Source organism: Carassius carassius, chromosome 34 (assembly GCF_963082965.1).
Source record: "Carassius carassius chromosome 34, fCarCar2.1, whole genome shotgun sequence".
NCBI lineage: Eukaryota > Metazoa > Chordata > Actinopteri > Cypriniformes > Cyprinidae > Carassius > Carassius carassius.
The window spans coordinates 26509109-26535200 of NC_081788.1; the positions used below are offsets into that span (position 1 = coordinate 26509109).

The following is a 26092-nucleotide window of genomic DNA, read 5'->3' on the forward strand; positions in this document are numbered from 1 at the left end:
ATCTAAAATATTTGTACTTTATTTATGATTCCAAATCTTGCATATTGCCAGGTTTGAAGTCTCATACTTTTGGAGCCCACTATATATGAGTGAGATCTGAAACTAAAAAGAATCATTTATTTTGCTATTCCACCAACTTTTCGAATAAATTCATGTGGCGGGTGTCCACGAGTTAATATTACAGTGCTACTTTTCATACAACTGCATATAAAAAAACACAGAATTGGTGTTTAGCACTAAATCTACTCTATGTACATATATCCTTCTATATATTATCAGAGGTCCAGACAATAAATGAGGCTCTAAATGTCAGCGTCTGCTCCCAAAGTCTTTCTACACTTGTGTCACCTCTAGAAAAAAAGTCTTGAGGATCTTGGACTTCTACAGTACGGCGATTGCTAAAGACTTTAGGATTACACTGCCCTCTACTGGCCGACAATGGAGCGTGCAAGCAGGATTTGCATCGTAAAGCAATACTATCGTCTGAATTGAAGGCATCACAAGTCTTCTTCCATGCTGAAGCTACTTCTACGACTACTCGTTTTGGATGCTCCCGGGGAAACAGAGGAAAGCAGGGGATCAGCGCCCCCTACAGGCGACAGAGCACCAACGTCATCCATCAAAATATCTTCTAATCCCATCTCCGCCATCAGGGCTGGATTAAACACGGAGGCTGTGGGGTCGTCCAGCTCGCTGAAGCTGAGTGTCCCGAGGTCCAGGGGGCTGGTGACCGTCCCGCCCACTGAGGAAGTGGAAGAAGGTGGAGATAAGAAAGAAGAGGGCGTGGTCTGGTTGAGGGACAGGAGGGTCTTGGAGAGATCATTGCTGGGGCTGTGATCCAGAGTTAAAGTCTGCGTCTGGGTCAGCGTGGAGTCAGATTTCTGAGATGATGAGACGCCGTGGAGACGAGCTTGCATTTCCAGCTCCTGTCGATCACACAGGCTCAATCATTAAACTGCAAGAGGGGCATTTACACATGCACAACATGCATTTCAAATCACAACTTAACTTTTGGACAGTTGAACAAAGGTCATCTTTATGCAAATGAGCGATGGTGTGATGTGGTGATTAGCAGATTATAGGCATTTATCTGCTGGCTGATCCTGCCTGATTTGTTTAAATCTCTGGAGATCGGGGAGTCTGTTGCTTTCTAGTAAGCGTTTGTTTTAATTGCTGTCAATTGCCGCGTTTCCACCAAAATTAGCCAGAACATTTTTACCAGGAACTTTTTTTCCCAGGAACTTTTTTCCCCCCAGACCTGTTGCTTTCTGCGTTTCCACCGCAGTGTAAAGTACCAGGAAGATTAGGCAAATAGACTGGTGACGTAGGTCTGCGCGTGTTTCTCAATACAAAGTGTGCTGATTTTGGACTTGCATCCTCTGTAGTTCAGACTTTGTGCATTCGACTCGGGAGTGTGATGTCCACGACGGGAAAATCCGGTAAATCTGCAAACATCAGCGTACTTGATAACATCAGTCAGCTGACCACGGCTACTGCAATTTTCCTCTCTGTATATTTACAATAAAATGAAATAGGATATCAAATACCACTGCCTCCTTTCGTTTTCATTTAAACATAATAACAGCTGCAGAAATGTACTTAGTTCAGGGATATGTGTATATATACAGCCATTACAATGAAACGAAATATTATATAAATTTGCCTTTTTTTATTTTCATTTTAACATATAGATAAATTGAATACAGACCAAAAATAACCTGTTAGATTTACCCAAAACAAATTATATTTTATGTTTAACCACTAAAGAGACATCAGAGCACACATCAAAAGGTCAAGCCGAGGTGAGGCTGCTTCTCGGAAAAACAGATAAACACTTTTTTTAAATAGGCGCTGTCTATATAAATAAAACACAGATTTGAGTTTTAAACAACTACATTCTCGCCTGAAATACTTTGAAAATTACATTTCATGACACAACAGTAATATTTTGAAAATGATCCGAATAAATGGTGGTTGAACTCAACCAATGCTGCGTGAACTCAACCAATCAGGATGTTTAGCGCCCAAGTCCCGCCCCCGAAAGTTCTGGAACTTCGAAAAAGTACCACCTCGCCAGCAGGGACTTTCTGAGGGGCATTTTTTTACCCGGAACTTTATTTAGTTCCTGGTTCCTGCAGTGGAAACACACGAGTACCGGCCAAAGTCCCTAGTTCCTGGGTAAAGTTCCTGCGGTGGAAAGGTGGCAAATCTCTCCTAAATCCATCTTTCTTTTTGACAGTAAGAGTAAAGAAATTACGTGGATGAAAGTGGGCATGGACACAATTCAAATTGGACTCAAATTAGAGTCTATTTAGAATATTAAAATATGAGTCTAAATTAAGTGTGAATTAGCACTAGAGCTCAATGTGTCTGGAATGTGTGCTTAACCACCAGGACATTGCTCCAATTCATTCATTCCATCAGGTTTGAGAAGAGGATGCAAATTTTTTGGGTAAATGGCAAAATGATAATAAAAAAAAATATTAGACTAAATGAATAGTAAAATAATATATAAAATAAAATAAACCAAAATGATTACTCACATTTTCTGTGTGGTGTTGTTATTATTTACAAAAATTAAAAATATAAAAAGTTATATATTTTTTCCTAAAACTAAAAATATTAAAAACAATTTTCACTAATTGAAACGTAACTGAAATAAAATATAAATATCAGATGAAAAATAGAAATGTTACCTTGGCAACTAACTGAAATAAAATAAGTTTAATTTTAAGTACTAATATTAACTGAAACTGAAATAAAAATATAACAGAAACATAAAATAACAAAAAAAAAAATGACAAAAACCATAATAATATTACTATAATTAAAATGAAAGAATAAAAGCTCATTCAAAATATTAAAACAATATTATAATAATAGTACATAAATACTGGGAAGTCGTGGCCTAATGGTTAGAGAGTCGGACTCCCAATCAAAAGGTTGTGAGTTCGAGTCCTGGGCCGGCAGGAATTGTGGGTGGGGGGAGTGCATGTACAGTTCTCTCTCCACCTTCAATACCACGACTTAGGTGCCCTTGAGCAAGGCATTGAACCCCCAACTGCTCCCCGGGCGCCGCAGCATAAATGGCTGCCCACTGCTCCGGGTGTGTGCTCACAGTGTGTGTGTGTGTTCACTGCTCTGTGTGTGTGCACTTCGGATGGGTTAAATGCAGAGCACAAATTCTGAGTATGGGTCACCATACTTGGCTGAATGAATGTCACTTCACTTCACTTCACTTCACTTCACTATTAATTCCATGGTGATTTGGTGAAACGTTTGTGGAATTAAATATAGTAAAAAAAAAAATAGAAAAATTTTAATTATTTAAAAAGAATTAATAGAAATTATGAAAACAAAAACAAAACTGCTAAATACAAATGAAAACTGAAAGTATAAAAATAAAAGCTTAATCAAAATATTGATAAATAGTGCAATAATAAATTATAAGTAATACTATTATTACTAATAATAATTCTGTGGTGATTTGGGGGAACATTTTTGGAATGGATTTAAATATAGTAAGCGTTTTTAACTATAGTAAACAAGTTTTTCTGTGTGGAAATCTATTGTATGCAGCATACCTGAATGCGCAGTAGCAGGCTGCGGTTGGCGTGTTCTAGTTTCTTCTGTCTCATCTCCATGTCTTTGGCTCTCTGCTGCTCTTTCTGTAGCTTACGGATGTAGTCAACGGATGCCTTTAAGATGGTGCCCTTGTTCCAGCGCATCTCGCTGTTGAGAAAACACATGCAGACACTCTTACAGACACATGTACTGAACAAAATCAATACAAATTATTCAGAAAACAAATACAGTGGGGGAAAATAAGTGTAAAACCACTTTTACAACCCGAATTCCGGAAAAGTTGGGACGTTTTTTTAATTTTAATAAAATGAAAACTAAAAGACTTTCAAATCACATGAGCCAATATTTTATTCACAATAGAACATAGATACCATAGCAAATGTTTAAACTGAGAAAGTTTACAATTTTATGCACAAAATGAGCTCATTTCAATTTTGATTTCTGCTACAGGTCTCAAAATAGTTGGGACGGGGCATGTTTACCATGGTGTAGCATCTCCTTTTCTTTTCAAAACAGTTTGAAGACGTCTGGGCATTGAGGCTATGAGTTGCTGGAGGAATTTGGTCCCATTCTTGCCTTATATAGATTTCCAGCTGCTGAAGAGTTTGTGGTCGTCTTTGACATATTTTTCGTTTAATGATGCGCCAAATGTTCTCTATAGGTGAAAGATCTGGACTGCAGGCAGGCCAGGTTAGCACCCGGACTCTTCTACGACGAAGCCATGCTGTTGTTATAGCTGCAGTATGTGGTTTTGCATTGTCCTGCTGAAATAAACAAGGCCTTCCCTGAAATAGACGTTGTTTGGAGGGAAGCATATGTTGCTCTAAAACCTTTATATACCTTTCAGCATTCACAGAGCCTTCCAAAACATGCAAGCTGCCCATACCGTATGCACTTATGCACCCCCATACCATCAGAGATGCTGGCTTTTGAACTGAACGCTGATAACATGCTGGAAGGTCTCCCTCCTCTTTAGCCCGGAGGACACGGCGTCCGTGATTTCCAACAAGAATGTCAAATTTGGACTCGTCTGACCATAAAACACTATTCCACTTTGAAATAGTCCATTTTAAATGAGCCTTGGCCCACAGGACACGACGGCGCTTCTGGACCATGTTCACATATGGCTTCCTTTTTGCATGATAGAGCTTTAGTTGGCATCTGCTGATGGCACAGCGGATTGTGTTTACCGACAGTGGTTTCTGAAAGTATTCCTGGGCCCATTTAGTAATGTCATTGACACAATCATGCCGATGAGTGATGCAGTGTCGTCTGAGAGCCCGAAGACCACGGGCATCCAATAAAGGTCTCCGGCCTTGTCCCTTACGCACAGAGATTTCTCCAGTTTCTCTGAATCTTTTGATGATGTTATGCACTGTAGATGATGAGATTTGCAAAGCCTTTGCAATTTGACGTTGAGGAACATTGTTTTTAAAGTTTTCCACAATTTTTTTACGCAGTCTTTCACAGATTGGAGAGCCTCTGCCCACCTTTACTTCTGAGAGACTCTGCTTCTCTAAGACAAAGCTTTTATAGCTAATCATGTTACAGACCTGATATCAATTAACTTAATTAATCACTAGATGTTCTCCCAGCTGAATCTTTTCAAAACTGCTTGCTTTTTTAGCCATTTGTTGCCCCCGTGCCAACTTTTTTGAGACCTGTAGCAGGCATTAAATTTTAAATGAGCTAATTAAGTGGATAAAAGTGTAAAATTTCTCAGTTTAAACATTTGCTACGTTATCTATGTTCTATTGTGAATAAAATATTGGCTCATGTGATTTGAAATTCCTTTAGTTTTCATTTTATTAAAATTTAAAAAACGTCCCAACTTTTCCGGAATTTGGGTTGTAAAACCAAACTTTTAGAATTAAAAAATAAATAAAATTAGAAGTTAGCCATTAAAATCATATTTTTACAATTTCAAAATAACAAAATAATACTCTGTCTCATGAACTGTCATAACTATAAAATTGAAATCTTTCAGCTCTGGAAACCAGAGAGAAGTGAGAATGAGAGCAGTGATACATACGGGTCAGAAGACTTTGGAATGAGAGCTCCTAGTTCCTTAATGCGGTCGTTAATGTTGAACCTTCTTCTTCTCTCAACTACAAAACGCACACAGAAACACACATACTTGAAATTGATGGGAATGACCAGACAGGCAAGATGTTTGTTTAGATTAACTGAAATGTAATTCATTTCCTTATACTCTACCAAGGACGATTAACCTTCAGGTTTTCGTGCACATAGTGGTGACAGATCTCAGAGATAAAAAAAGAAACTGCAGGTAAAATCTGCAAGAAATCAAACTCACTCAAGTTATGGTTGTCTTTTTTCTGTCTCTCCTTCATAATAGCTTTCACCTCTGCATCTATAAAACAACAGTTAAAATGACAACTTGTATTTAATTTTAGAAGGGAAGTGTGAATTTCTATGTTACTTGCATCACTAGAAAGAAATGCCAAAATAGTGACTGTTTTCAAACAGGTATCCCCAATACTCTCTCTCTGTGGGACTAGTAGGACTTTTCGTCAGAATCAACTAACAAATAACTTATTTATAGTGGTTTCAGATAGTAAAATGAGATACAAGGAAGTACATCACTATTATGTTAGCTAAATAACATCCACAAACAATATCTGCACTTCTATTATTCCAAATGTCTCATAATACACTGCTAATATATTGCAATTCCTACTAAAACATCAGTTTTACTTATTTTTAAATGCACACTGGGCAATGACTGATGAATGGTGGGTATTTACATTAATCACTTAGTCACAAGTTCTGCAAAAGCATAAATATCCACTGATTCGTTAATGAATCATATGCAACGATGACTGTATTCGAATTTGTGTATGTTAGAACAGATCTGTAAAACTAGGAAATGGCAAATGTGGTGTGGAAGTCTGCTGATACAGTCAGACTGACTCGACTGGCCGGTGAAGGATCGGTGCCAGAGAAATGAGGAAGAGGAAGCAGCGAAATAAAGAGATGGAAGACCACAGACAGAGATACACACCGGTCAACTCACTCTTGACGTTTTGCAGGTCTGCAGGGCAGGAGCTGCTAACGGTGATGGTGGGTGCCGCCATGCCCTGACTGCTGTACACATCCAGGAGGTTTCCTGAGACTGGCAGCTGTTAAAAAAAACAATTACAATGAACTAAACCAGGACTGACCCCGCCCACTGCATTATCTGGTCAGAGGCCCCCTCATTGCCACATGGTGCACCGTATGGATAACCTTCATTCAGTTCAGATAACCACAAACATGAACGTTAATATCTGAAGGGCGACATCTTTAACAATGGCCAAACGGCTCTGTGTGCACGCTTATTTGTAAAGTGAAACAAACTAAACAAGGCAAGACTATTACATACAGAAAATCGGCAAAAATGCAAATATAAAAAGCAATTTGGAGGGGAAAAATACAAAAACATAAACTTTCCTCTGTTAGTGCTTCCTGAAACCTTTGAGAACATAAAGAGAGCACATTTAACCAGATTTGTTTAATTTCTTAATAAAAACACTCAAGTAAATTTCCACCCAATAGCCAAGTTATTCTGCTTGCGTTTCAGAAATGAGGTTCAACGAGGCAGCAGATGCATTAAGAGCGCTGAAAACAAAACTACACATTGATAACCTTAACATCAGACATTTTTTTAAATATTTAAACCAGTTACAGAAGATTCATAAACATGCTTGAAGTTTGAAACACGCAGGTTTACCCGAAGACGCATTTCATTCATCATGTCAAACAGAGCCAGCCTGAAAGGTGGCTTTTAATTCTGCGAAACCGATAAAGTGACACCTGTGCAGAAATCAGTAACATATAATCCATCCAAGCTATGAAATCTGCTGTACTGAGGCATTAACATGCACTGATAAACCTAAAAGACTGTTTGCAACATGCTTAGATTATTTAAAACGTCATACAACACATCACTCTGTCTTTAAAGCACAAATAAAACACAAACCTACCATGATCTTCCCATGGCATTTACACAGAAAGTCACAGGACAATCAACCAGAGAGTTAAAATGCCTTCAAATTTACCTCAATCTTGCCTTTTTTCTTCTCATTCTCTGGCAGTAAAACCAGAATCCTCATCTTCTCTTACACACCCACAAAGTGCTTCCTCTTTCTGTCCGTCTCTCCGTAAAAAGGGACGTTTAGAAATGGGGAAATATCTTTTGGAGTCTCAGAAAAAAAGAAAAAGAAAAGCCAAGCTTGCCACAGAATTCAGCTTGTGTGTGGCAACTCTCTGTCACTCCTCCGTGGCGTGCTGACCCCACCCATTGTGAGCCATGTGTCAGAAGTTTATATTTGCTTCCAGTGTTTCAAGCCCTGATTCAACCCAAACTTCCTGTATGCAAACACTACACTGACAAAATGTAAGCATTTGAGTCTAATCATAACTGGTTACACAAGCGCCTCTATCTACCTGAACTCCTCCCAGACTCAAATGAAAAATACTGATTTGAAAACCGAAATTGTATTTCCAAAGCAATGGCATGTCAGAACAGGATTCGCTTTTTCTTGCAAAAGACTAATGCAGAATTGTGGGCTTTAATTAACTACCACAAATTATGACAAATGGCTGTTGTGTCACCATTATCATTTATTATCATGCAATAAAAAAAAAAGCTGTTTCAAAGAGTCATGCAAAACAAGTTCAACAAACTTTTCTTAATCAGTTCTTAAGAAATAGATGACAAAAGCACTTGAGTTGCTCAACTGATCCTTAATAGAGTTGAGGATGTTGCTACATACCGTGCTGGGAAGCTGCAAACCGGAGTCGATCAGTGTCATGAATTCATCGTTTAAACTCGATTCCAGGCTGATGATGTCATCAATGACATCTTCGATCTGTGCATTTAAAACCAAGAGAAGAAACAGCTTGCAGATCATTTTTTAGATTCCTTGCGAGACAAAAAACAAACAAAAAAAAACAGCTTTACAGTGCATTTCTGCCATGAGTCATGAAGCAGGCGGATGTTTAAATAACACACTACACAGTGATTTCCCGAGTGACACACCGGCCACATGGAGATGAGAAATACAGACATCCAATTCAAAGTCCGATAAAAGTCTCGAACCTTAGCCAGCTTGTATTTCATTGTAGGGTTTTCCAGTCAGTGTTTATGATTGAGAAGGGTCCTTCAGTATGTACACAGGAGAAATACAGGACTGAAAGACTTTAATAGCCAAGCCCACACAAAGTGCAAAGTGTGCTGGGGTCATTGAGCCGTGAGTGTGATATTTACCAGCACAATGTGGTACCAAAAGCAAAGTGCCCAAAGAGAGTCTGGCCGACTTTCACACAGACTTGACAAAGCGCGCTATTGTATTTAGCAAACGCGAGACGCATTCTTCAAAAGGATCTTTCAGAGTCTCAGAGCCAAACATTTAATTAGTTGTCTAGCATACTCTAAATGGCCTAAGCCATGAGATTATTAGGACAATAATTACTGGTTAGTACAGTTTTGTAAGCATGTGGAATTCACAGAAGATAAGCTGGCTGGAGAATAAAACCTTTTCCTGCCAATGCAGCACTGTTTGATACAATAATGCTAAAGTTTGACTTCTCACACAAGTTATGTATCATATACTGAATGTGCTGTTATCTTACTTGGGCAGATTTGAGATACTGTATGTTGAAGAATTCCTTAAATCTATATAATACTATCCATTGTATATCTCCATTGTAATTCTTTAGAGCAGGGATTGTAAAGGATATCTTGCAATTTTGCATGTGAAAGTAGGCCAAAGCATATATATATACTGTATATATATATATATATATATATATATATATATATATAGGCAAGGAATATATATATTTTTTTGTAAAGAAATTAATACTTGTATTCAACAAGGATGCATTAAATTGATCAATGCTGACAGTAAAGTCATTTATAATGCTAAAAAAGTTTCTATTTCAAATGCGCACCATTCTTTTAAACTTTCTATTTATCAAATAATCCTGAAAATATGCATTAGTTTCCTCAAAAATATTAACCTGTACAGCCGTTTTATTAATAATAATAATAAAAGTTTCTTAAGTGGCAAATCAGAATATTCGAATGATTTCTGAAGGATCATGTGACACTGAAGACTGGAGTAATGATGCTGAAAATTCACCTTTACCATACAGCAATAAATTACATTTTAACATATATTCACGTAGAAATCAGTTATTTTAAACTGTAGTCATATTTTGGTAATGTATATAAATAAAAACAAAATGACACCATTTACTTTCTAAAGAAATGTTCCTGGTCTGTTATCAACGATTCATCAGTGCACGTTATGTAAATGTTTGTATTCATAATCTTCATAAAAATCATGTCTAGAGGTGAAGAAAGCCACCGCTATTTTTAGAGTGATTTCTCTGCTGATGTAACCAAGGACAAACAGCAGGAGGGAAATAAAATTAACCTATAATAATTCTTATTATTTTAGTCAAACGTTTTCTGACCCAATAAAATCCAATCATAAATAATCAAGCCCCCTTACATTATTTCCTGCACCACAAAAGCCATTTCATGTTGAAATATTAATTTTCAAAGTAAGAATCCCTATTTTTAAAGTTCATATTCAGGGTTGGATTTGAAGCACTAACGCTAAGGTTAACACGCCAAAGTCATAGGTTCAATTTCATGCAATAATAAAACATACACCTCAAATTCAATACAGGTCGCTATGGATAAATGCTTCCGAAAAATGCATAAATTTAAATGTTTGTGCCATGGGTACTTTTTCAACCAATTAAATATTATGATTTTTGCCAGGTAGACAATAAAACATGCACAAATACTGCTAGAATTACATTGAAGAAGGGCCCGGAGCCTAGAATCATGGCATCAAGTAACACTAAAATCTAGTTATTGAGCAGAGATAGTAAAGGTTATATTGTAATTGTGCATGTGAAAGTAGGTCAGAGCACAGAAGATTACGTTATGCTGTCACTGTTTGTGTAAATGGGTCATCTTTTGTTATGGCATTGGCTCAAGGACTCTTTATCTTTACAATTTTTATAACTTTATGGCCATGATGCAGTACTGCTAAAATTACATAATGTGGAGACTGAGACAGGATAAACTACCATTCAAATGTTTGGGTTTAAATGTTTTTCAAAGAAGTGTCTTAAGCTCATCAAGGCTCTAATTGTTTGATCAAAAAAAAATGGGGTAAGTATGATTTTATTCATATACACTACTGCTTAAAAGTTTGAACAGTAAGATGGTTTGGCAAGATTTTTTTTGTTTTGAATGAACATTAAAATTACAGTAAAAACAGTAATATTGTGAAATATTATTACAAAGGAAAATAACTGTTTTGTATTTGGATATATTTTAAAATGGAATTTATTCCTATGATGCAAAACTGAATTTTCAGCATCATTACTCCAGTCTTCCTTCGGAAATCATTCTCATATGCTGATTTGCTGCTCAAGAAATATTTCTTATTATCAGTGTTGAAAATATGCTCATTCATATTTTAGTGCAAACTGTAATTCTTCTTTTCCCCAGGATTCTTTAATGAATAGAAAGTTCACGTTAACAGCATTTACTTGACATTGATTTTTTTTTTTTTTGGTCAGACTGTTAAATTTAATGCATGCTTGTTGAACACAAGTAGAAAAAAACAAAAGCTTGGCTTCAAACCCATCACCTTTACGGAGCACATTCTTGGCTATATAAATGCTAAACCAGAAACATCTGATCTTGGTTCAGTTCGTACCTCTTCTTTGTTTGATCCCAGGCTGAGCACCGCCAGCGGACTGCTGGGAGTGCTACTGGCGGCAGGAGCCAGCACATGAGCGGAGTTGGGCTGGGGCGAGGGCGAGGGAGATGTCGCCAGCGTCTGATTGGCTATTTTATTGCCAAGGGTGTGAGAGAGGTATTGCTTCACTTGCTGCCTCTGAGCTTGTTGGATGTGGTACTTTGTTGGGTTTTCCAAGTGAGTTTGAACCTGGGATTCAAACACAGGACAACTCATGTTGTAAACAGTATTTCAACATCCAAATCATCAACAATCATGTTTATAGGTTTCCCATACGGTCATACCTTCAGCACTTCCACAGGCACCTGGGTCGGTGTAGCCGGCAGGGTGGATGTGACGGAGATGGCAGGGGTGGCATCATTGGGCCGCTGCTGAGCGCTGGAGGCCTGTTTCTGTGCCTCCCGTCTCTCCTGGTCCTGAGCCTGCTGTCGCATCAGCTCCTGCCTCATCAACACGCGTGACGTCATCACGGAGCCAGCTGGGGTCACAGGGTCAGCAGGGGTCACAGAGCCACTATGAGGGCAGATGATGAGAATGTAAATCGGCTTATAGTACCACGCTACACCCCGTGCTGTAATCACATTACCACATGCTATTTTTGAACCATAGGGCTGAGAGTTCACCACAGAGACAGCGTGAGAACAGCAACTTAAAACACAAGACGTTCAAAAATAATGAGCTTTTATTCAACATATCATGACATTTTACTTTTCATGTCAATCTCAAAAACTGCATTTCTCATAAACCCAAAAACTTTTGATTAAATATTTTACATTTCTTATTTATAAGGTCTTGTTTTGCATGCTACTTGGAAGAAAAATATCAAAATGTAATGACTTTTTCTGCCTGAGGAAAACCGGGAGAACATAGTTGACCAACTGCCTAGTTTCTGATGATACAATCAAATCCTGCTCTGCATTATTTAGCAGAATATTGTGTTTCACTATTTTCACTAATTATATATCCCTGGTGTAATTTTCATCAGTGCATGTTATTCCAAAGAAACAAAATATTTGTTCTCATAATATTTCATCAAAATAAATAATATAAATTATATATATATATATAAATGAATATAAGAATATAACATAAATAAAACTTGTGAAAACAAACTATACATAAATAAATAAAAATAAATAAATAATATATAAACATCACCTCTGAAACTACTTTCCCCTTCTGCTGACATCTTTTTCAATTCTCTCGTCCAATCATGTCAAAAGACCACATCTCAAAATCCAATCAACTGATGGGGAAGATAAAGTTATCCCACATATTTTTCTAACTGATTGACATTGACTTTAAAAACAGTGTTTAAAATATATACAACCATCAACATTTCATTCATTTAGCATACACTTTTACCTTAAAAGACTTACGAATGGGAATGATACAAATAGAATATGTCCTTGGTAACATTATCAAGTTGTACTATCAATGACCACTACTTGCATAACAACTGCAGAGCAAAATAAATCAAATCTCTCTGTACAGTTTTGCATTTCCAACAATACGGCCTTCACATTCCCTTCACACAGACTTGTTTTTTTCTGATGAGTCATTCTGGGAAGTCCCAGAGCAAATGGAAAACAAGCAGCCAAGACCACGTTGCCTCACACACAGTGTTTGCAACAAGCAAATCCAAAGAATACTATGTCAGGCAGATCATCCTGTCAGATAAAGCTGAGAGACTGTGGGAGACAGCAGAGTGTGTGAACTTTGAAACACTTGTGTAATTGATTTATCTTGAAAAACACTCGGCTATGTAATTCTGAAACTCTTCAGAGTACTCAAACCACTATTCTAAACTTATTACTCATTAATCAATTTTATTTTTATTTTTTTCTAAGAAGTACAGTGGAAAGAAGTATTATGACTGTTCGGGGTGTTTAGATTTGTGCTGAATCACTGTGAAGTCACTGGAAACAGACACTGGGAAGTTCTGTCAACAGAAACCCAACGCCCGTCTAAACACCTTTAGGACAGCATGCCATGACCTGCCTCATCGCAGAAAAAACACAGGGCACTCACACATATGGGCACAAAAACAGTGTTTAATTCCATATAAAACAAGCAATGTAATGAAGATGAAAAACAAGAAGAATGTAAAAGATCTCAACAATTTAGAAGCACAGTAACTGCCGGTAAATTCCCAAGACGTAGAGCTGATTATACTGTCCACCAAATCAATGTGTCACAGGTATGCAGCAAAATATGATCAAAAACTTCTAGGCATCTAACACTTAGTATTCAGGAAGTAAATCAGATACGACCTTGGCTCTCTCACAAGCATAACTGGTATGCGGTCAGAATCTGTGTGTAGGTGAGAGTACAGAAACAAACAGGAAGTGTGCTTATATAATCGCGGTTACCGGACTCACCTCGGGGTGATGGGTTGACTCTTCAGCTCATAGAAAGTGTCCGAATCGGTGGAGAAAACACCTTCTACCTCAATATCTGCCACGATCCCAGACTCAGGAAGAAGGGGTTCAATACTGAGAAGGGAAGAACACAGCTACGTCAATTTCTGTCAGTCCACAAACATCTCCTAGAATCTGACATGTTGATGCAGAGACCGTGAACAGGAGGGGTGTAAAGTAAAATCCTGTAATTAATAAAGTCTGCCAGTCACTAACCACATGCAGTTCCTCATTCCCAGGACTGTTTAAGACACAGGCTTTGATGGCGGAAAAAACCATGATGCACATATACACAGCACAGTTTATCATTTAATACACCCAAACCAAAGTTTTAATGGTATCATCATACACTTAAAATATGCAAATCTTAAATTCATGCGTGTGTGTGTATATGAAGAGTTTGGTTACAAAAAAAAGTGGGTTCCCGCCAAAATCAGTATTGTATCTGGTCGGTATTGAAAAGTCCTTTTTTAATTTTACGCAAAATGCAATATTTGCAGTGTTATTAGGTCATGTTTTCTCCCTTTTTTTTCAAAACGCGACAAACGTCAATCTCCCTTTTTTGCAGAATGCAATATATCCGCTCAACCAATCACAGCGCACCATTCCACACACTCCAGACAGTAATGGGGCACTCTGAATACACCCAGCATCCTAGTCTTCCTCATCTACTTTGTGATCAACAAACAAGGGCTGCACCATAAATCGCATGTGATTGTCATGGGTATCTCGTCAGTAAAGCCGGTTCTGTGATTAATCTCCATCACCTGTTTTCAGATGAAAATTATTCTGATTCATTTAATACACAGAACCGTAGATCAGTGACAAGTTAAGCTATTTCATGTTTATTAGCTGAATGACATTCGATTATGAATGTGATATTGTGTAGCGTGTCAGTGTTTTTATTAATGCCATTGATGTTTTTGTTAATACAGCATATAGCACTAGTCAATGTAACAAGGCAAACATTAATGCAGCACTGAAAAGTTCAGATCGTTTGATGGAGAGAGAACTCTTAAGCTCAGATGCTGAAATTAATGCAAGCGTCATGCGCTTCAGTCTATGTAGTAAACAAACCCGCACGTCTCTGCCATTCATTAATTCACACAGAGAAGCGCAGAACACGGATTCATATTTCAAACAACTTTTGCGGTTTAAAATTTACAGATACTGGTCCATATGGAGATTTGATTGGATTAATTTATGCTAACTTTGACAAATTCCATGACTGTCCATATTAAAATGTAAGTTTCATTTTCATGACTGGATTTTGAGATTCTGATCTGTCTGTGCTCATCTGCGGTGGAGTATACTTTTGAAAGCTGTGGGGACGTAGCTGTGTGCGAGACGGAAAGGAACACTGAATGTGAAGTGTACACGAGCCTTAAGTTCGGTCATCCTACACACACATGACAGGAGGAGGAGGGGTCAGTGTTACTCTCGACACTGCACTCAGCCTGAGGGACTCATACTCTTTCAGTCATTGAGGAGACATGGAAAACAGTGCATACCGCAGGAACGGTATAATGGAAAATATTGGTGGTTCTGAAACCGTAACATTTTCAAACCGCGGTATACCTTGAAACCGGTAATCTGCCCATGCCTACTTTGTACCGGGTCTTTTGACAACACTACTATGTTATACTATGTAAATAAATTTCATATTAATTCAATGGATTTATTACCTTCTGGGGAAAAAAAAAATATTTTAAAATAAATCTTTGAAGATCAACACCTGGATTTTTATAATTTTTTTATTTTATTAAAACCTAAAGATGCTATGTGAAAGTTTGAAACAGAAAATAGTGGTTTTCATCACATTCTTGGTAAAGAAAACACATTTTTAATCAAATTAATAAAAATGGATTTATTGTTAAAACTCTTCATATATACATATACATACACACACACATATATATATCTATATCTATATATATATATATATATATATATATATATATATATATAAATTTGCTATGCTCTGCTCACATCCTCTGATAATAATAGCTTTGTAGGACTATACATTATTTGGATAATTAGTCAAAAAAGAAATTCTGTCACATAGAAGTGAATAAAAAATAATATTGACATTTAATATTAAGGTAACACTTTACAATACTTTATAAATACTTTAAATATTTTAATTCAGACTCAGAGTGCATTTAATGTTAACAAGCACAACTGTTGATTTTAATAATGCCTTGGTAAATGTTGAAATTAACATTAACTAAGATTAATAAATGCTGATGAACTATTGTTCATTCTTAGCTCATTTTAACTAGAGTAGTTAACTAATGAATCTTAATGTAAAGTGTTACTAATATTTATAAATTCTGTCCAGTTTTATTGTGCTACTTTCAGTAAAAGTGTGGTTATTTTATTGGCTTGTTTTTTAAATTCAGTATCATTAAAATTGAGTTAAATTTAAAAAATCTTACAAAATTACTTTGCATTATTAAATAAAATAATAAATAATCATTACAAAACATTTCATTTTCGGTTTCCGGCCAAGTGCATCCAGAATTTTTGGTTTCTGTTTCAATCCCAGAATTTTAATTTCGGTGCATCCCAATTTAAATTAAAATACATACTCTTTTATATATATATATATATATATTTGCATGTCCTAATAGGCTTGTGTACACTTGCTCATAAATCTACCTAGACAGCATCTAGTGCACCTACATAGACACATTCTTGGCCATCAAAACCTTAAAAAGCATAAGTGCCATAAAACTAGTCAGCTTCTCATCTATACAATATTTTCAGCACTGATCCCAAAAAATTATGTCTATGTAGGCAGATCACAAGGGTTTGAGAAATATCCACAGTCTTACCAATGTGCTACTATAACAGAAAGGTGACAAAAACATCTGCAACACCATCACCTCTGAGCATAGCATCAAATAGCACCAACAGGGAGCTTTAAATGCATTTCTATATCACATACCTAAAGCCTCTTCTGGATAGTGGAATAACCCAAGTGATGTAATCAGATCAAAGGTTATCAAACGAAAGCATCCCGGTAAATCCGGTTTGTAAACACCTCCATCTCATGGTCTGCATAGGAAGCCAGGACTGATATGATACTGCCACGCTGATTTGCACAATCTGAAGGAAAGATTTCACGAGCAGGGCATCATCGTTTCGCTAGTGTTTTGGTTTCACTAGATGGCCATGTTTGTGCCACTCCGCGCACGCGAAGCTTCTCTATCCTCCGGTAAAATTACGAAACCTACTACGATGAAGGCTTAGCTCATGTATATTTAAAAAGCCTCATTTAGACGTGGCCTGGTAACCTTCCTGGAGCTGTCAGTCAGAATACCACATTAGTATTCTTAGACCGAGCCCTTGCTATTCGTTAATTGGCCAGTTGACTAGCGCCAACTCACCCACGCCTGTCTTTGAGCCAAACAGCTTGGATGGCTAGGGAGGGCTAATTAATATTCATGAGCCAACCCTTCATCGTAGTGCAGCATCTAGAGACGCTTTCAGGCTGCGGAACTTTCCCAAATACCCCAATTTCAACGAAAAGTGTCCATATACGAGAAAATCATCCCTAAACTAAAATAATCTGTTGTCCAAGTGTATCCACTGCGGGCTGCCCCTAATAAAACTACACGCAGAGAAGCCGAAAAGCCGAAATCATTAGTCACCGCCAGAGGGAGCCACTCCATCAAGCCTTTATCAGTATAAATACATTTATGTACATTTACATTTATTCATTTAGCAGACGCTTTTATCCAAAGCGACTTACAGATGAGGTATAAATGTATTTCCTTTTTATTTAACTCTATTTTTATTTATTTATTTCATATATCTATTTGGATTTCCCTTACAATATAATACAAGCTTTTGTAATATTGTATTGTTAGATAATAATGGATGTATGTATTTTCAATCTATTTCACTCAGTTTTATAGATTGCTAAATGTAAACAGACTACACTTTCAAAAATCTGCTGCATTTATTGTATCATCAATTGTAATACTTTATTTTACTCTTTCTGCACTGAACACAACTACCACCTGTGTGATAATGTGACAATAAAGAATATTGAACTTTGAAAGCACATTATGCAACGAGTGCTTTGTAAAACATAAAAGGTAAACGTTTATGGTAATTGGACTATAGAGAGAAAGGACAAAAGGAGCAAAATAGCATGCGCACAGCAAGCATTCAGTCAATGCAAGCAAGAACTTTAGAGGAAGGACAGCAAAAACAGGGATATAGGAAAAAAGAAAAAGGGAAAATGGGTGGATGGGTGGTTGGGTGGGTGGGTGGATTTGCTGAGTCATATCCCATGAAATCTGAGGCTCAGGACTGAAACGGTAAAACAAAATCTCCGGTTAAATGGCTCTTGTAGGTTGGAGTAACACAGACAGGATTTTTTTTTTTTTTTTTTTTTTGGCAGGATGGAAGGGAGAGAAGTTAGCTTTAAAGTTTGAGGCTGGCAGAATGGCTTAGATGGCTGGTTTGGTGAATTTAAGGAGATGATTCTTTTCATATTCTGAAATTTCCTGCATTTCAGGGAGCTTAAATAATGTATTGTATTATTATTGTTTTTGACTTCATGTATGTGATTACTTTTGCAACTTTTATGTACAGCACTTTTGTCCCCATTATGTTTTGAAAGTGCAACAGATATAAAGTTGAGTCATAAATTGTCACGTGCCAATGGCTTCTCCCTCCTGCACATGACATTTAGACACTTGAATTTTGCACAAAAACAATATGTCCAGTGTCCAACATCTGCTTTTGGTTACTGTGCATAATAATCCTAATATTTCAATGAGAAATACCCTTTGAATAACTGCATACATTCCTTTGAGTACAGTCAAGTTATACACAAAAATAAAATAAAATGTGTAACCCCCAAAAATGAGACACCAAAAGCACAGTCTGATTCTGAATCTGCATCCTAACACTTCAGTGACTGTTGATGCAACAGAAAGTTGAACAACCTCTAATTCTAAGCATCCAGATACACTGATTTGCTTATAAAGCAAAAACTAAATTTAGTTTATCTTCAGGCTGTCAATATTTTCACATCTATAAAGTAGCCTTAACAAACAAATTAATCAATTTCGCCTATGATTTAGTGAACCACAGTCTGCAGGATTAATGCATGTAGATGCAATACCACAAACAATCACTTTGTTGGTTGAGTTAGTCATTGCAACTAGAGTTTATGTGATGCTCTTGCACTCACCTGATGAGATTGACAGATTCGGAGGAGTCTAATATGACGTAGACGGTCTGAGGATGCTCGTGCGGCGCCTGTTGCCCAGGTAACATCACTTCCGGTCTGCCCTTCTCGGGTCTGACGGACTGCAGGCTGGACATTTCTCCAGGTGTGAAACTGTATTTACAACCAGCAAAACACACGAGCTCGAGTAAAAGAGAATAATAATAAAGCTAAATCGCTAAAATGAACAAATAATATCAAAACAGTTTTCTGAAGAGGTTTAAACAGAAGACCGTCGTACTAACGTTACGTTACCCGACCGCTAACTAACGCTAGTCTACGCGTTTCCTCAGATCCCCGTATAAATGCTTTCTTTATCAGTCTGCGCTAAAGCTTGATTGAAAATAAAGTCTTAGAAGTCTAAAGTCCTTAGTTCCTAGTCTGGCTGCTGTGCAAACAACAGTTACGTCGCTCTCTTCTCCTCACTTTAAGGGGAGTAAATCTGACTGGAAAACCCCACAGTGACGCTCCATGATCAGCCGAGTGTGGACAGACAGACGAGCGGTCCAATAGATATGCAGCATGGGCGGGGCTTCACTGCGATCAGCCAATAGACGACCGATGGAATATTTGTTTACTTCAAACGTTAGGTCAGCCTTTGATATAACATTACAAACTATTTCGTCATCCTTTAGTTTTGGATAGTGAACGTGTGATATTAGAATAATAGAATTAAAATAATGTTGACGATTAAATGAATAATCTGTGATTTAATTGAGTATATAGTATGGCATCTTATTTGCAGTGCCTTTAAAAAAATAGACAAAATATTTTTTTAATTTAAGATTAATTATTTATTATTGCCTAGGCATAGGTATGTGTTATTGGTTCATTTCACAAATAGGATATACTTCAAATAAAAAAAAATACAACAAAAAAAACCTTAAGAGGCACAAATTTAGTGAGACCTATTAAAGCACAAATGTATGTATCTCCTTTTTAAAATGAACAGTATAAATTGGAAACATATCATAAAAGACAGATAATGCTATCATTTTATATACAGTAGAAACTGAATCAGAATTTTGGGAAGTAAATAGGGTCAGCATTTTCTGAAAATTAAGCATGTCCTTTTACTAACCAATTTGAAAATATATATTTATAAATATACAAACTATATTATGTAAACATACATGAGCTCTGGTAAGATGTTTAAATGTACAAACTACTGTATCAGTATTTGCCTGAAAGAAATGAATGAGACACTCTTTTTGTTCTTTTATTACTTTATTTCATAAACATTTTCATGATCTTGCACAGATTTCATTGGGATATTAACATACAATGGTACCCAGTGGCCTGCCACTAATTTAATTAACAATAATAATTCTAATAGTACTTAAAATAACAGTAATACCCATTATGTGTACAATAAACCAGGTTTCTTGAGGAAAAACAATAGCATGTATACTTGTGCCATATATTGTGACGGTTCGGCTAATGGGCTTGAAGAATCAAACATATCAAAGCTTGTAATACAGCCATTTCTTGTTTGTCTGAGAGAGTTTTTCTGAGCACAATAACACATGTGAACCGTCCTTGAGAAGATAGGGCTGTCTGGCAATGTTTAACAAATCCCTCTCTGCTGATTTGTTGCAGACGTAGGCTACATCACCTGAAGAGTCAGCAAAAATAAAAAGACAGAAACAAGACAGGAGGCGCTCATTCTGTGAGGATGCCAGAGAGCAGAAAAGAAATGGTTGATCATCTCTAGAAAGGTAATCATTAACATCTATGAGCAAAACAGCTTTCCGTGCCTCCACATTTCTTTCTTTAGATTCCATATAAAAAACGGCTTGACCAAACCCTGGTTTATAACAAATAGGGTTTCAATGTTTGGAGTGTAACAAAGTAATCATCCTCATGGCAAACTGTTTTGGTGCAACAGAACTAGGTTATAAAAGTGAACAAGATTCAGAACACTCAAGTCAAAAATCCAGGTGTAGGAACAGATTACATCATCATCGTCAGACCATGCGGTTCATGGAATCTTTTGGTATGCAGATCTGAGCATATACAATATATACAATGTAATTTAATTCTCTGTTCTGCACCACAGAGATGTAATGGTTTCTCCCAAATGATTCTTGCCACACAGAATAATCTTTAGAGTACCATCGTGTTCTTCCTCCACATTAAAGACTAGAAACTCTCATTTTATAGCCTGTTCATGTAATTATGCAGGGAAACTGAATTCCTGATCCCATTATATCATATATTTATAAACACAAAGCTATTCCCTTGATCAAACAATAAAATAGCACCTCTGTTTCTGTATATGACTCTTAATGTCAGATAAAAATGCACAGTTGTTCAGATATCCTTACTAAAATTAACTACAGTGTACAGTTTTTCGAAAAATGTAGTTTTTGTGAGATTTCAGAGAAATAAATCCCTTAAAAAATAGTTTAAAAATAAATTTTGTGGCCCAAGTGATGAAAAATAGTAACCAAAATATTACCTGTATTAAAATATGCATTACCTTCCAATTATTTGGGGACTAAAACATACTTAAGAGCACATAGAAACAATAACTTAAATTCTCCCAAATGTTAACAAATAGCGTTTTTCCTTTTTATTTCGGTAGTATTCATCTTTTGGTTCATTGCAAAGTTTACTACCTCGAGTAAAAAAAATAAAAAATAAATATTAGCATTAAACAAAAAAAAATAAAAATATGTGATAAACATTTCAATTTCTAGTACACATTATACACATTGCAAAAGGCAATTGTGGAAAACAATGTGTAGATAAGCACAAGATTGCAAAATATCAGTAAGGCAGGATATCAAGAACAATAATACTGAGAGAAGCAGGAAGATGAATGTGTGTGTCAGCGTGAGTGACTGGCAGGCTCAACTGAGGATCTGGGAATGACCGGTACAAGTCGTAAACATATGGAAGTGAACACACACAGCCCTGTCCCAAAGCCACGCCATCAACAGTCCAAAAACCTCTGAGGAAGGAAAACACAGACAGGCTGGAGGCTGGTGGACTGGGAAAACACACCGACTGATTCACCTTCACTTTCTTGAGTGATGTCTTTGACAACAAAGAGCAAGATTAAAGCAATATCAAACACAAAAAAGTCAAAGCAGTTCTCAGTGAGTCATCAGGCGTTCACATTGACAAATAACTGGATTCAAAAGAGGAAATGAAAATTAAGCTCTTTCTAAAACACTGAATATCAATAAAAAAAAGAGGTCTTATCTTAAGCTTTTCTTGACCTGGAATTTACCACAATGCTCAGAAGTCCATTTAAAACTGCACATAACAGAGATCAAACACCGAAGCTCATCGACAATACCTAACCCACAAAACTGGGCTCAGAGGAATAAGTTATATTTACAAATGAATTTGTCCTTTAATCTTTTGCACTTTTCATACACAAATACAACACGGTTGAAAACGTTTGATATCCTCATCAAAACTTTTACCTTTTTTTATTTATATATATACTACATTTATCAAAAACCCCTCTAAATAAGGCAGGGATATCATTGAGCTTACAATGATAAAAACTAGCCCGATTCAAACACACCCTCATGACCGTAAATCAGCATATTATCTGCATTCTTATCAAATGCCATAACACTACTGCATTCAGAATCACTGATGCACACTCAAAAAACAGGATAAAATCTCTTTTATCCTGTAGGGACAGCCCTGTCAAGTCCCTTAATTGAAACGTTCCTATTACACATGTTTTCCTCCTCTGAATGGTTTTTCCGTACAGTCTGAACAAAAGGGATAGTACTAGGTGTGAATCTCACAAAAACATGTCCAGGTCACATTGTATGAGAGCCTGATTCTGCCATAGAATAAAGAAAAATTAAAATGTAATGGCAAATCTTTTATTTCATAATTCATGTTTTTTTATTTGTCCCATAAATCTGACTTTTCTTGCAATTGTGAGACTGCCTTTTTCTCAGAATTTTGAATTTACATATTGTAATTATCAGTTAAAGCCAGAACTGTGAAATATAAACTAAGAATTGCAAGAAAAAATTCAGAATTTTGAGATAAGTCACAATTACCTTATTGTTTATCCCATGGCAGAAACCAGCTTCAACACATTTCACCCCCAAAGCACCATTAAGTTTTTATTTTTTACATTGTGACATATTAAATACAGTTAAGATGTTTTGTTTTCATGTTTTTCTCAATAGTTCTTAACAGATTCTAATTACTGCAAAGTTTTCTTTTTTAAACCGGCATAAATTAAAGACAGTACATCATATAATACTACACTTTATAAATATGTATTTTACAATTTAAATAATATAAAATTTATTTCAACTTATAGTAATGAGATTTTTACTAGTAAACCATGTCACAGTGCAACAAAAATCTTAACGGTCATTAAATCAAGATTCATTTACTTTATTTATATGCAAAAAGCTTCTAATTTAGTTTCTTGACATGTTCCCTGACATTCACTCCTAGAATGTGCGCGCTCTGTGATGAGCGTCCACTAGGTGGCAGAGTAAATTTGTGGGTGTTTTCTGACCTGAAGGACCATGGAGTCAACAGGAAGCACATATTTCTGTCGTTGTGAGTGGTTAAAACCCGCTTAATAAATATTCCTGCTATATTCCAGCAGTTCCTGATTACCACACATGTACACAGGCTTGCATAGCTGAACAACGGTTCATGTGGCCAGTCCTGTCACAATTCACTACTAAATGCAATAGCCAATGTATAACGTCATCGAAATGAGAAATCCAGGGTACCAAGCAGATTATTGCCATTAATATTGGCAAGATTCATAGTCTACTGACTTTTGCAGATTTAAAATCAACAAAATTCCTTACAGCTTCTGGTTATGTAAACTAGGGTATTTTACTGTAGAATCTCTTCTAAGTCACCTAAACATTTCAAGAAACCAGGCCAAACGTTGACGCACAGCCAGCAAACCGTAGAACCATCTCACCTTTCCTAAACCATAACCTCGGTCGAGAAACCACTTCACAACACCTCAAGATTTGGCAGAAACTGTCGATTTAACAAAGGAACTTCTAGCGGCTGAAAGAGTTGATGGACGTAATCAAGTGTCCTCTGATAAGTCATCTTTGAAGTGTGCACACTTTTGTCAGATTGTTCCAAACACTGGTCACTCACACAAGATGAGCAATACACAGAGAAAAATACCTGTAGATATTTCATGCAATTTACAACTGACAATTAATAAAGATGTGTGTAAGAGAGAAGGTATATGTGTGTGTGTGTGTGTGTGTGTGTGTGTGTGTGTTTGTCTATTATATCCTGTCACTGTGGTCACATTTGTACAGCTTGTGTGTGCAAAATGATATCATATTTTCAGCCAATCATGTGCTTTCTCCCGTAGGTACTGGCTCCTCCCCTTCTTCCTCGAGGGCCTCGGATATCGGACCGTTTGACTGCAGCTCCTCACCCCTGCCCGCTCTCGATAAGACCTCCATCCAACGCCGCTGCAGTTCCTCACAGTCGGCACTGAAGTAAACGGTCAAATGACTCTGGCTCATTTTGAAGGCGTTGCGTCGTTCTAGACGGTCACTTGATTCAGGTAGAGACACCTCGAACCCGATGAGGGGAATACTACGCTGGGCTTTGACATCCTGTGCGTATGGAGAGAGAAAGGTTGGCTTCACTGGTCAATCATTAACTGACCACTGTGAACCGCATTAGTCACGGAATGAACACTAAGGCCTTGTTTACACCTAGTGTTAACATCAGTTTGATCACATGACTCTGGCAGTAACATGCATGTCAAATGCATCCCCTGCAAGTGCAACCTTATGAGACCAAATTTAATTTTGATGTCAAACAAGCATATGTACTACTGTTTAAAGGTTTGGGGGGGGGGGGGGGGGGGTTGATAACATTTTCAGTGTTTTATCAAGTCTCTTCTACTCACCAAGGCTGCATTTATTAGATTAAAAAACACTGTAAAAATGGCAATATTGTGAAATATTATTACAATTTAAAATAACTTTTATTTTTGAATATATTTTAAAATGTTATTTATTGCTGTGATGCAGCGCTGAATTTTCAACATCATTACTCCAGTCTTCAGTGTCACATGATCCTTCACAAATCATTCTAATATTCTGATTTGCTACACAAGAAACATTGCTCATTATTATCAGTGTTTCGCTGCTTCATATTTTTGTTCAAAAGAATAGCTTATTTGAAATAGAAATCTTTAGTAACATTATAAATGTCTTTACTATCAATTTTCAAACAATTTACTCGCTGAATAAAAAATAAATAAATAAATAAATCACACTGACGCCAAACTTTTGAACGGTTGTGGATATATTTGTGCTTTTGCAAATTCTGTAATCATGCATCATTTCTTATAAAGTCACATGGAATGGGCAAAGTTTGTTTTAACAGAATGGTTGAGTGAAATTAGTCCGTTTGTCCAGGACAGATCAAGCAACTCTGAATCCCCAAAAAGATGATAGTGCCAGCTCTGCATAAAGTCATGATGGTTCAAATTCTTGTCAAAAATACAGAAAAAATAAGAAATCATATACAATATACAATAACACACACAGTTTCATAATAGTGGTGTATAAACCTGTGGATTAGTTGATGCAGCCTCGTTTGATCGTCTTACCTGCGGAGCACCATAGATGTACAGCACCAGTGGTTCATTGTCAGGAATGACAAACCAGGCCTTCTGCCATCCACGTCCACTTCCCTTTTCCATATGATGCAGAAAACTACACAACACACTGTTCTCAGCTGCCACCGAGGCCTGTTTCTATAGGAATAAAAGGGGAGAAAAAATATAGACCACCACTGGTTTTCATGCTTTGGGTAGCCAGATGTCAAGAGTTTAAATCTTCTATCAAACCTCTAGAATGGAGCGGCGTCTCAGTGCGCTGTTGCTCAGACCGGCCGGAGAGGGTGGCACTCCCACTAGCATGGTGTAGCAGTCTATACACACACGGTTGGCTCGGTTGTTATCGTACAAGAGACGAGCACGGAACTCCGAACACTTTCCACACACCACCTGAAATCAAGAAGCCCTTGTCATCCCACTACGTCTACATCAG

At 36.9% G+C, this 26092-nt stretch overlaps 2 protein-coding genes across 7 annotated transcripts in view; both read right to left on the reverse strand.

Moving 5' to 3' along the window:
• Window positions 1-105: 105 nt before the first annotated feature.
• LOC132114896 (transcription factor E3-like) lies at window positions 106-19517 on the reverse strand. Of its 3 annotated transcripts, none has more exons than XM_059523287.1 (10): window positions 19011-19517; window positions 13760-13873; window positions 11663-11891; window positions 11337-11567; window positions 8364-8459; window positions 6623-6728; window positions 5903-5959; window positions 5618-5693; window positions 3585-3732; window positions 106-926 (listed from the first exon to the last, which is right to left on the reverse strand). In XM_059523287.1, the coding sequence occupies exons 1-10, from the start codon at window positions 19142-19144 to the stop codon at window positions 498-500; spliced, it is 1620 nt and encodes a 539-aa protein (XP_059379270.1). In that variant the 5' UTR covers window positions 19145-19517; the 3' UTR covers window positions 106-497. The 3 variants fall into 3 exon arrangements, with proteins under 3 accessions (XP_059379270.1, XP_059379269.1, XP_059379271.1); XM_059523286.1 differs by having other exon boundaries at window positions 6611-6728; XM_059523288.1 differs by lacking the exon at window positions 19011-19517 and adding an exon at window positions 16749-17004 and having other exon boundaries at window positions 6611-6728.
• Window positions 19518-20254: 737 nt separating this feature from the next.
• Window positions 20255-26092, reverse strand: part of fgd1 (FYVE, RhoGEF and PH domain containing 1) — a 45475-nt gene continuing 39637 nt past the window's right edge. For all 4 annotated transcript variants that reach the window (XM_059523289.1, XM_059523290.1, XM_059523292.1 and 1 more), the window contains exons 15-17: window positions 25891-26049; window positions 25651-25797; window positions 20255-24643 (exon numbers count right to left, since the gene is read on the reverse strand). In XM_059523289.1, coding sequence (XP_059379272.1) covers window positions 24374-24643; window positions 25651-25797; window positions 25891-26049 — 576 coding nt within the window. In that variant the 3' untranslated portion in view covers window positions 20255-24373. The remainder of the gene's footprint in view (window positions 24644-25650; window positions 25798-25890; window positions 26050-26092) is intronic.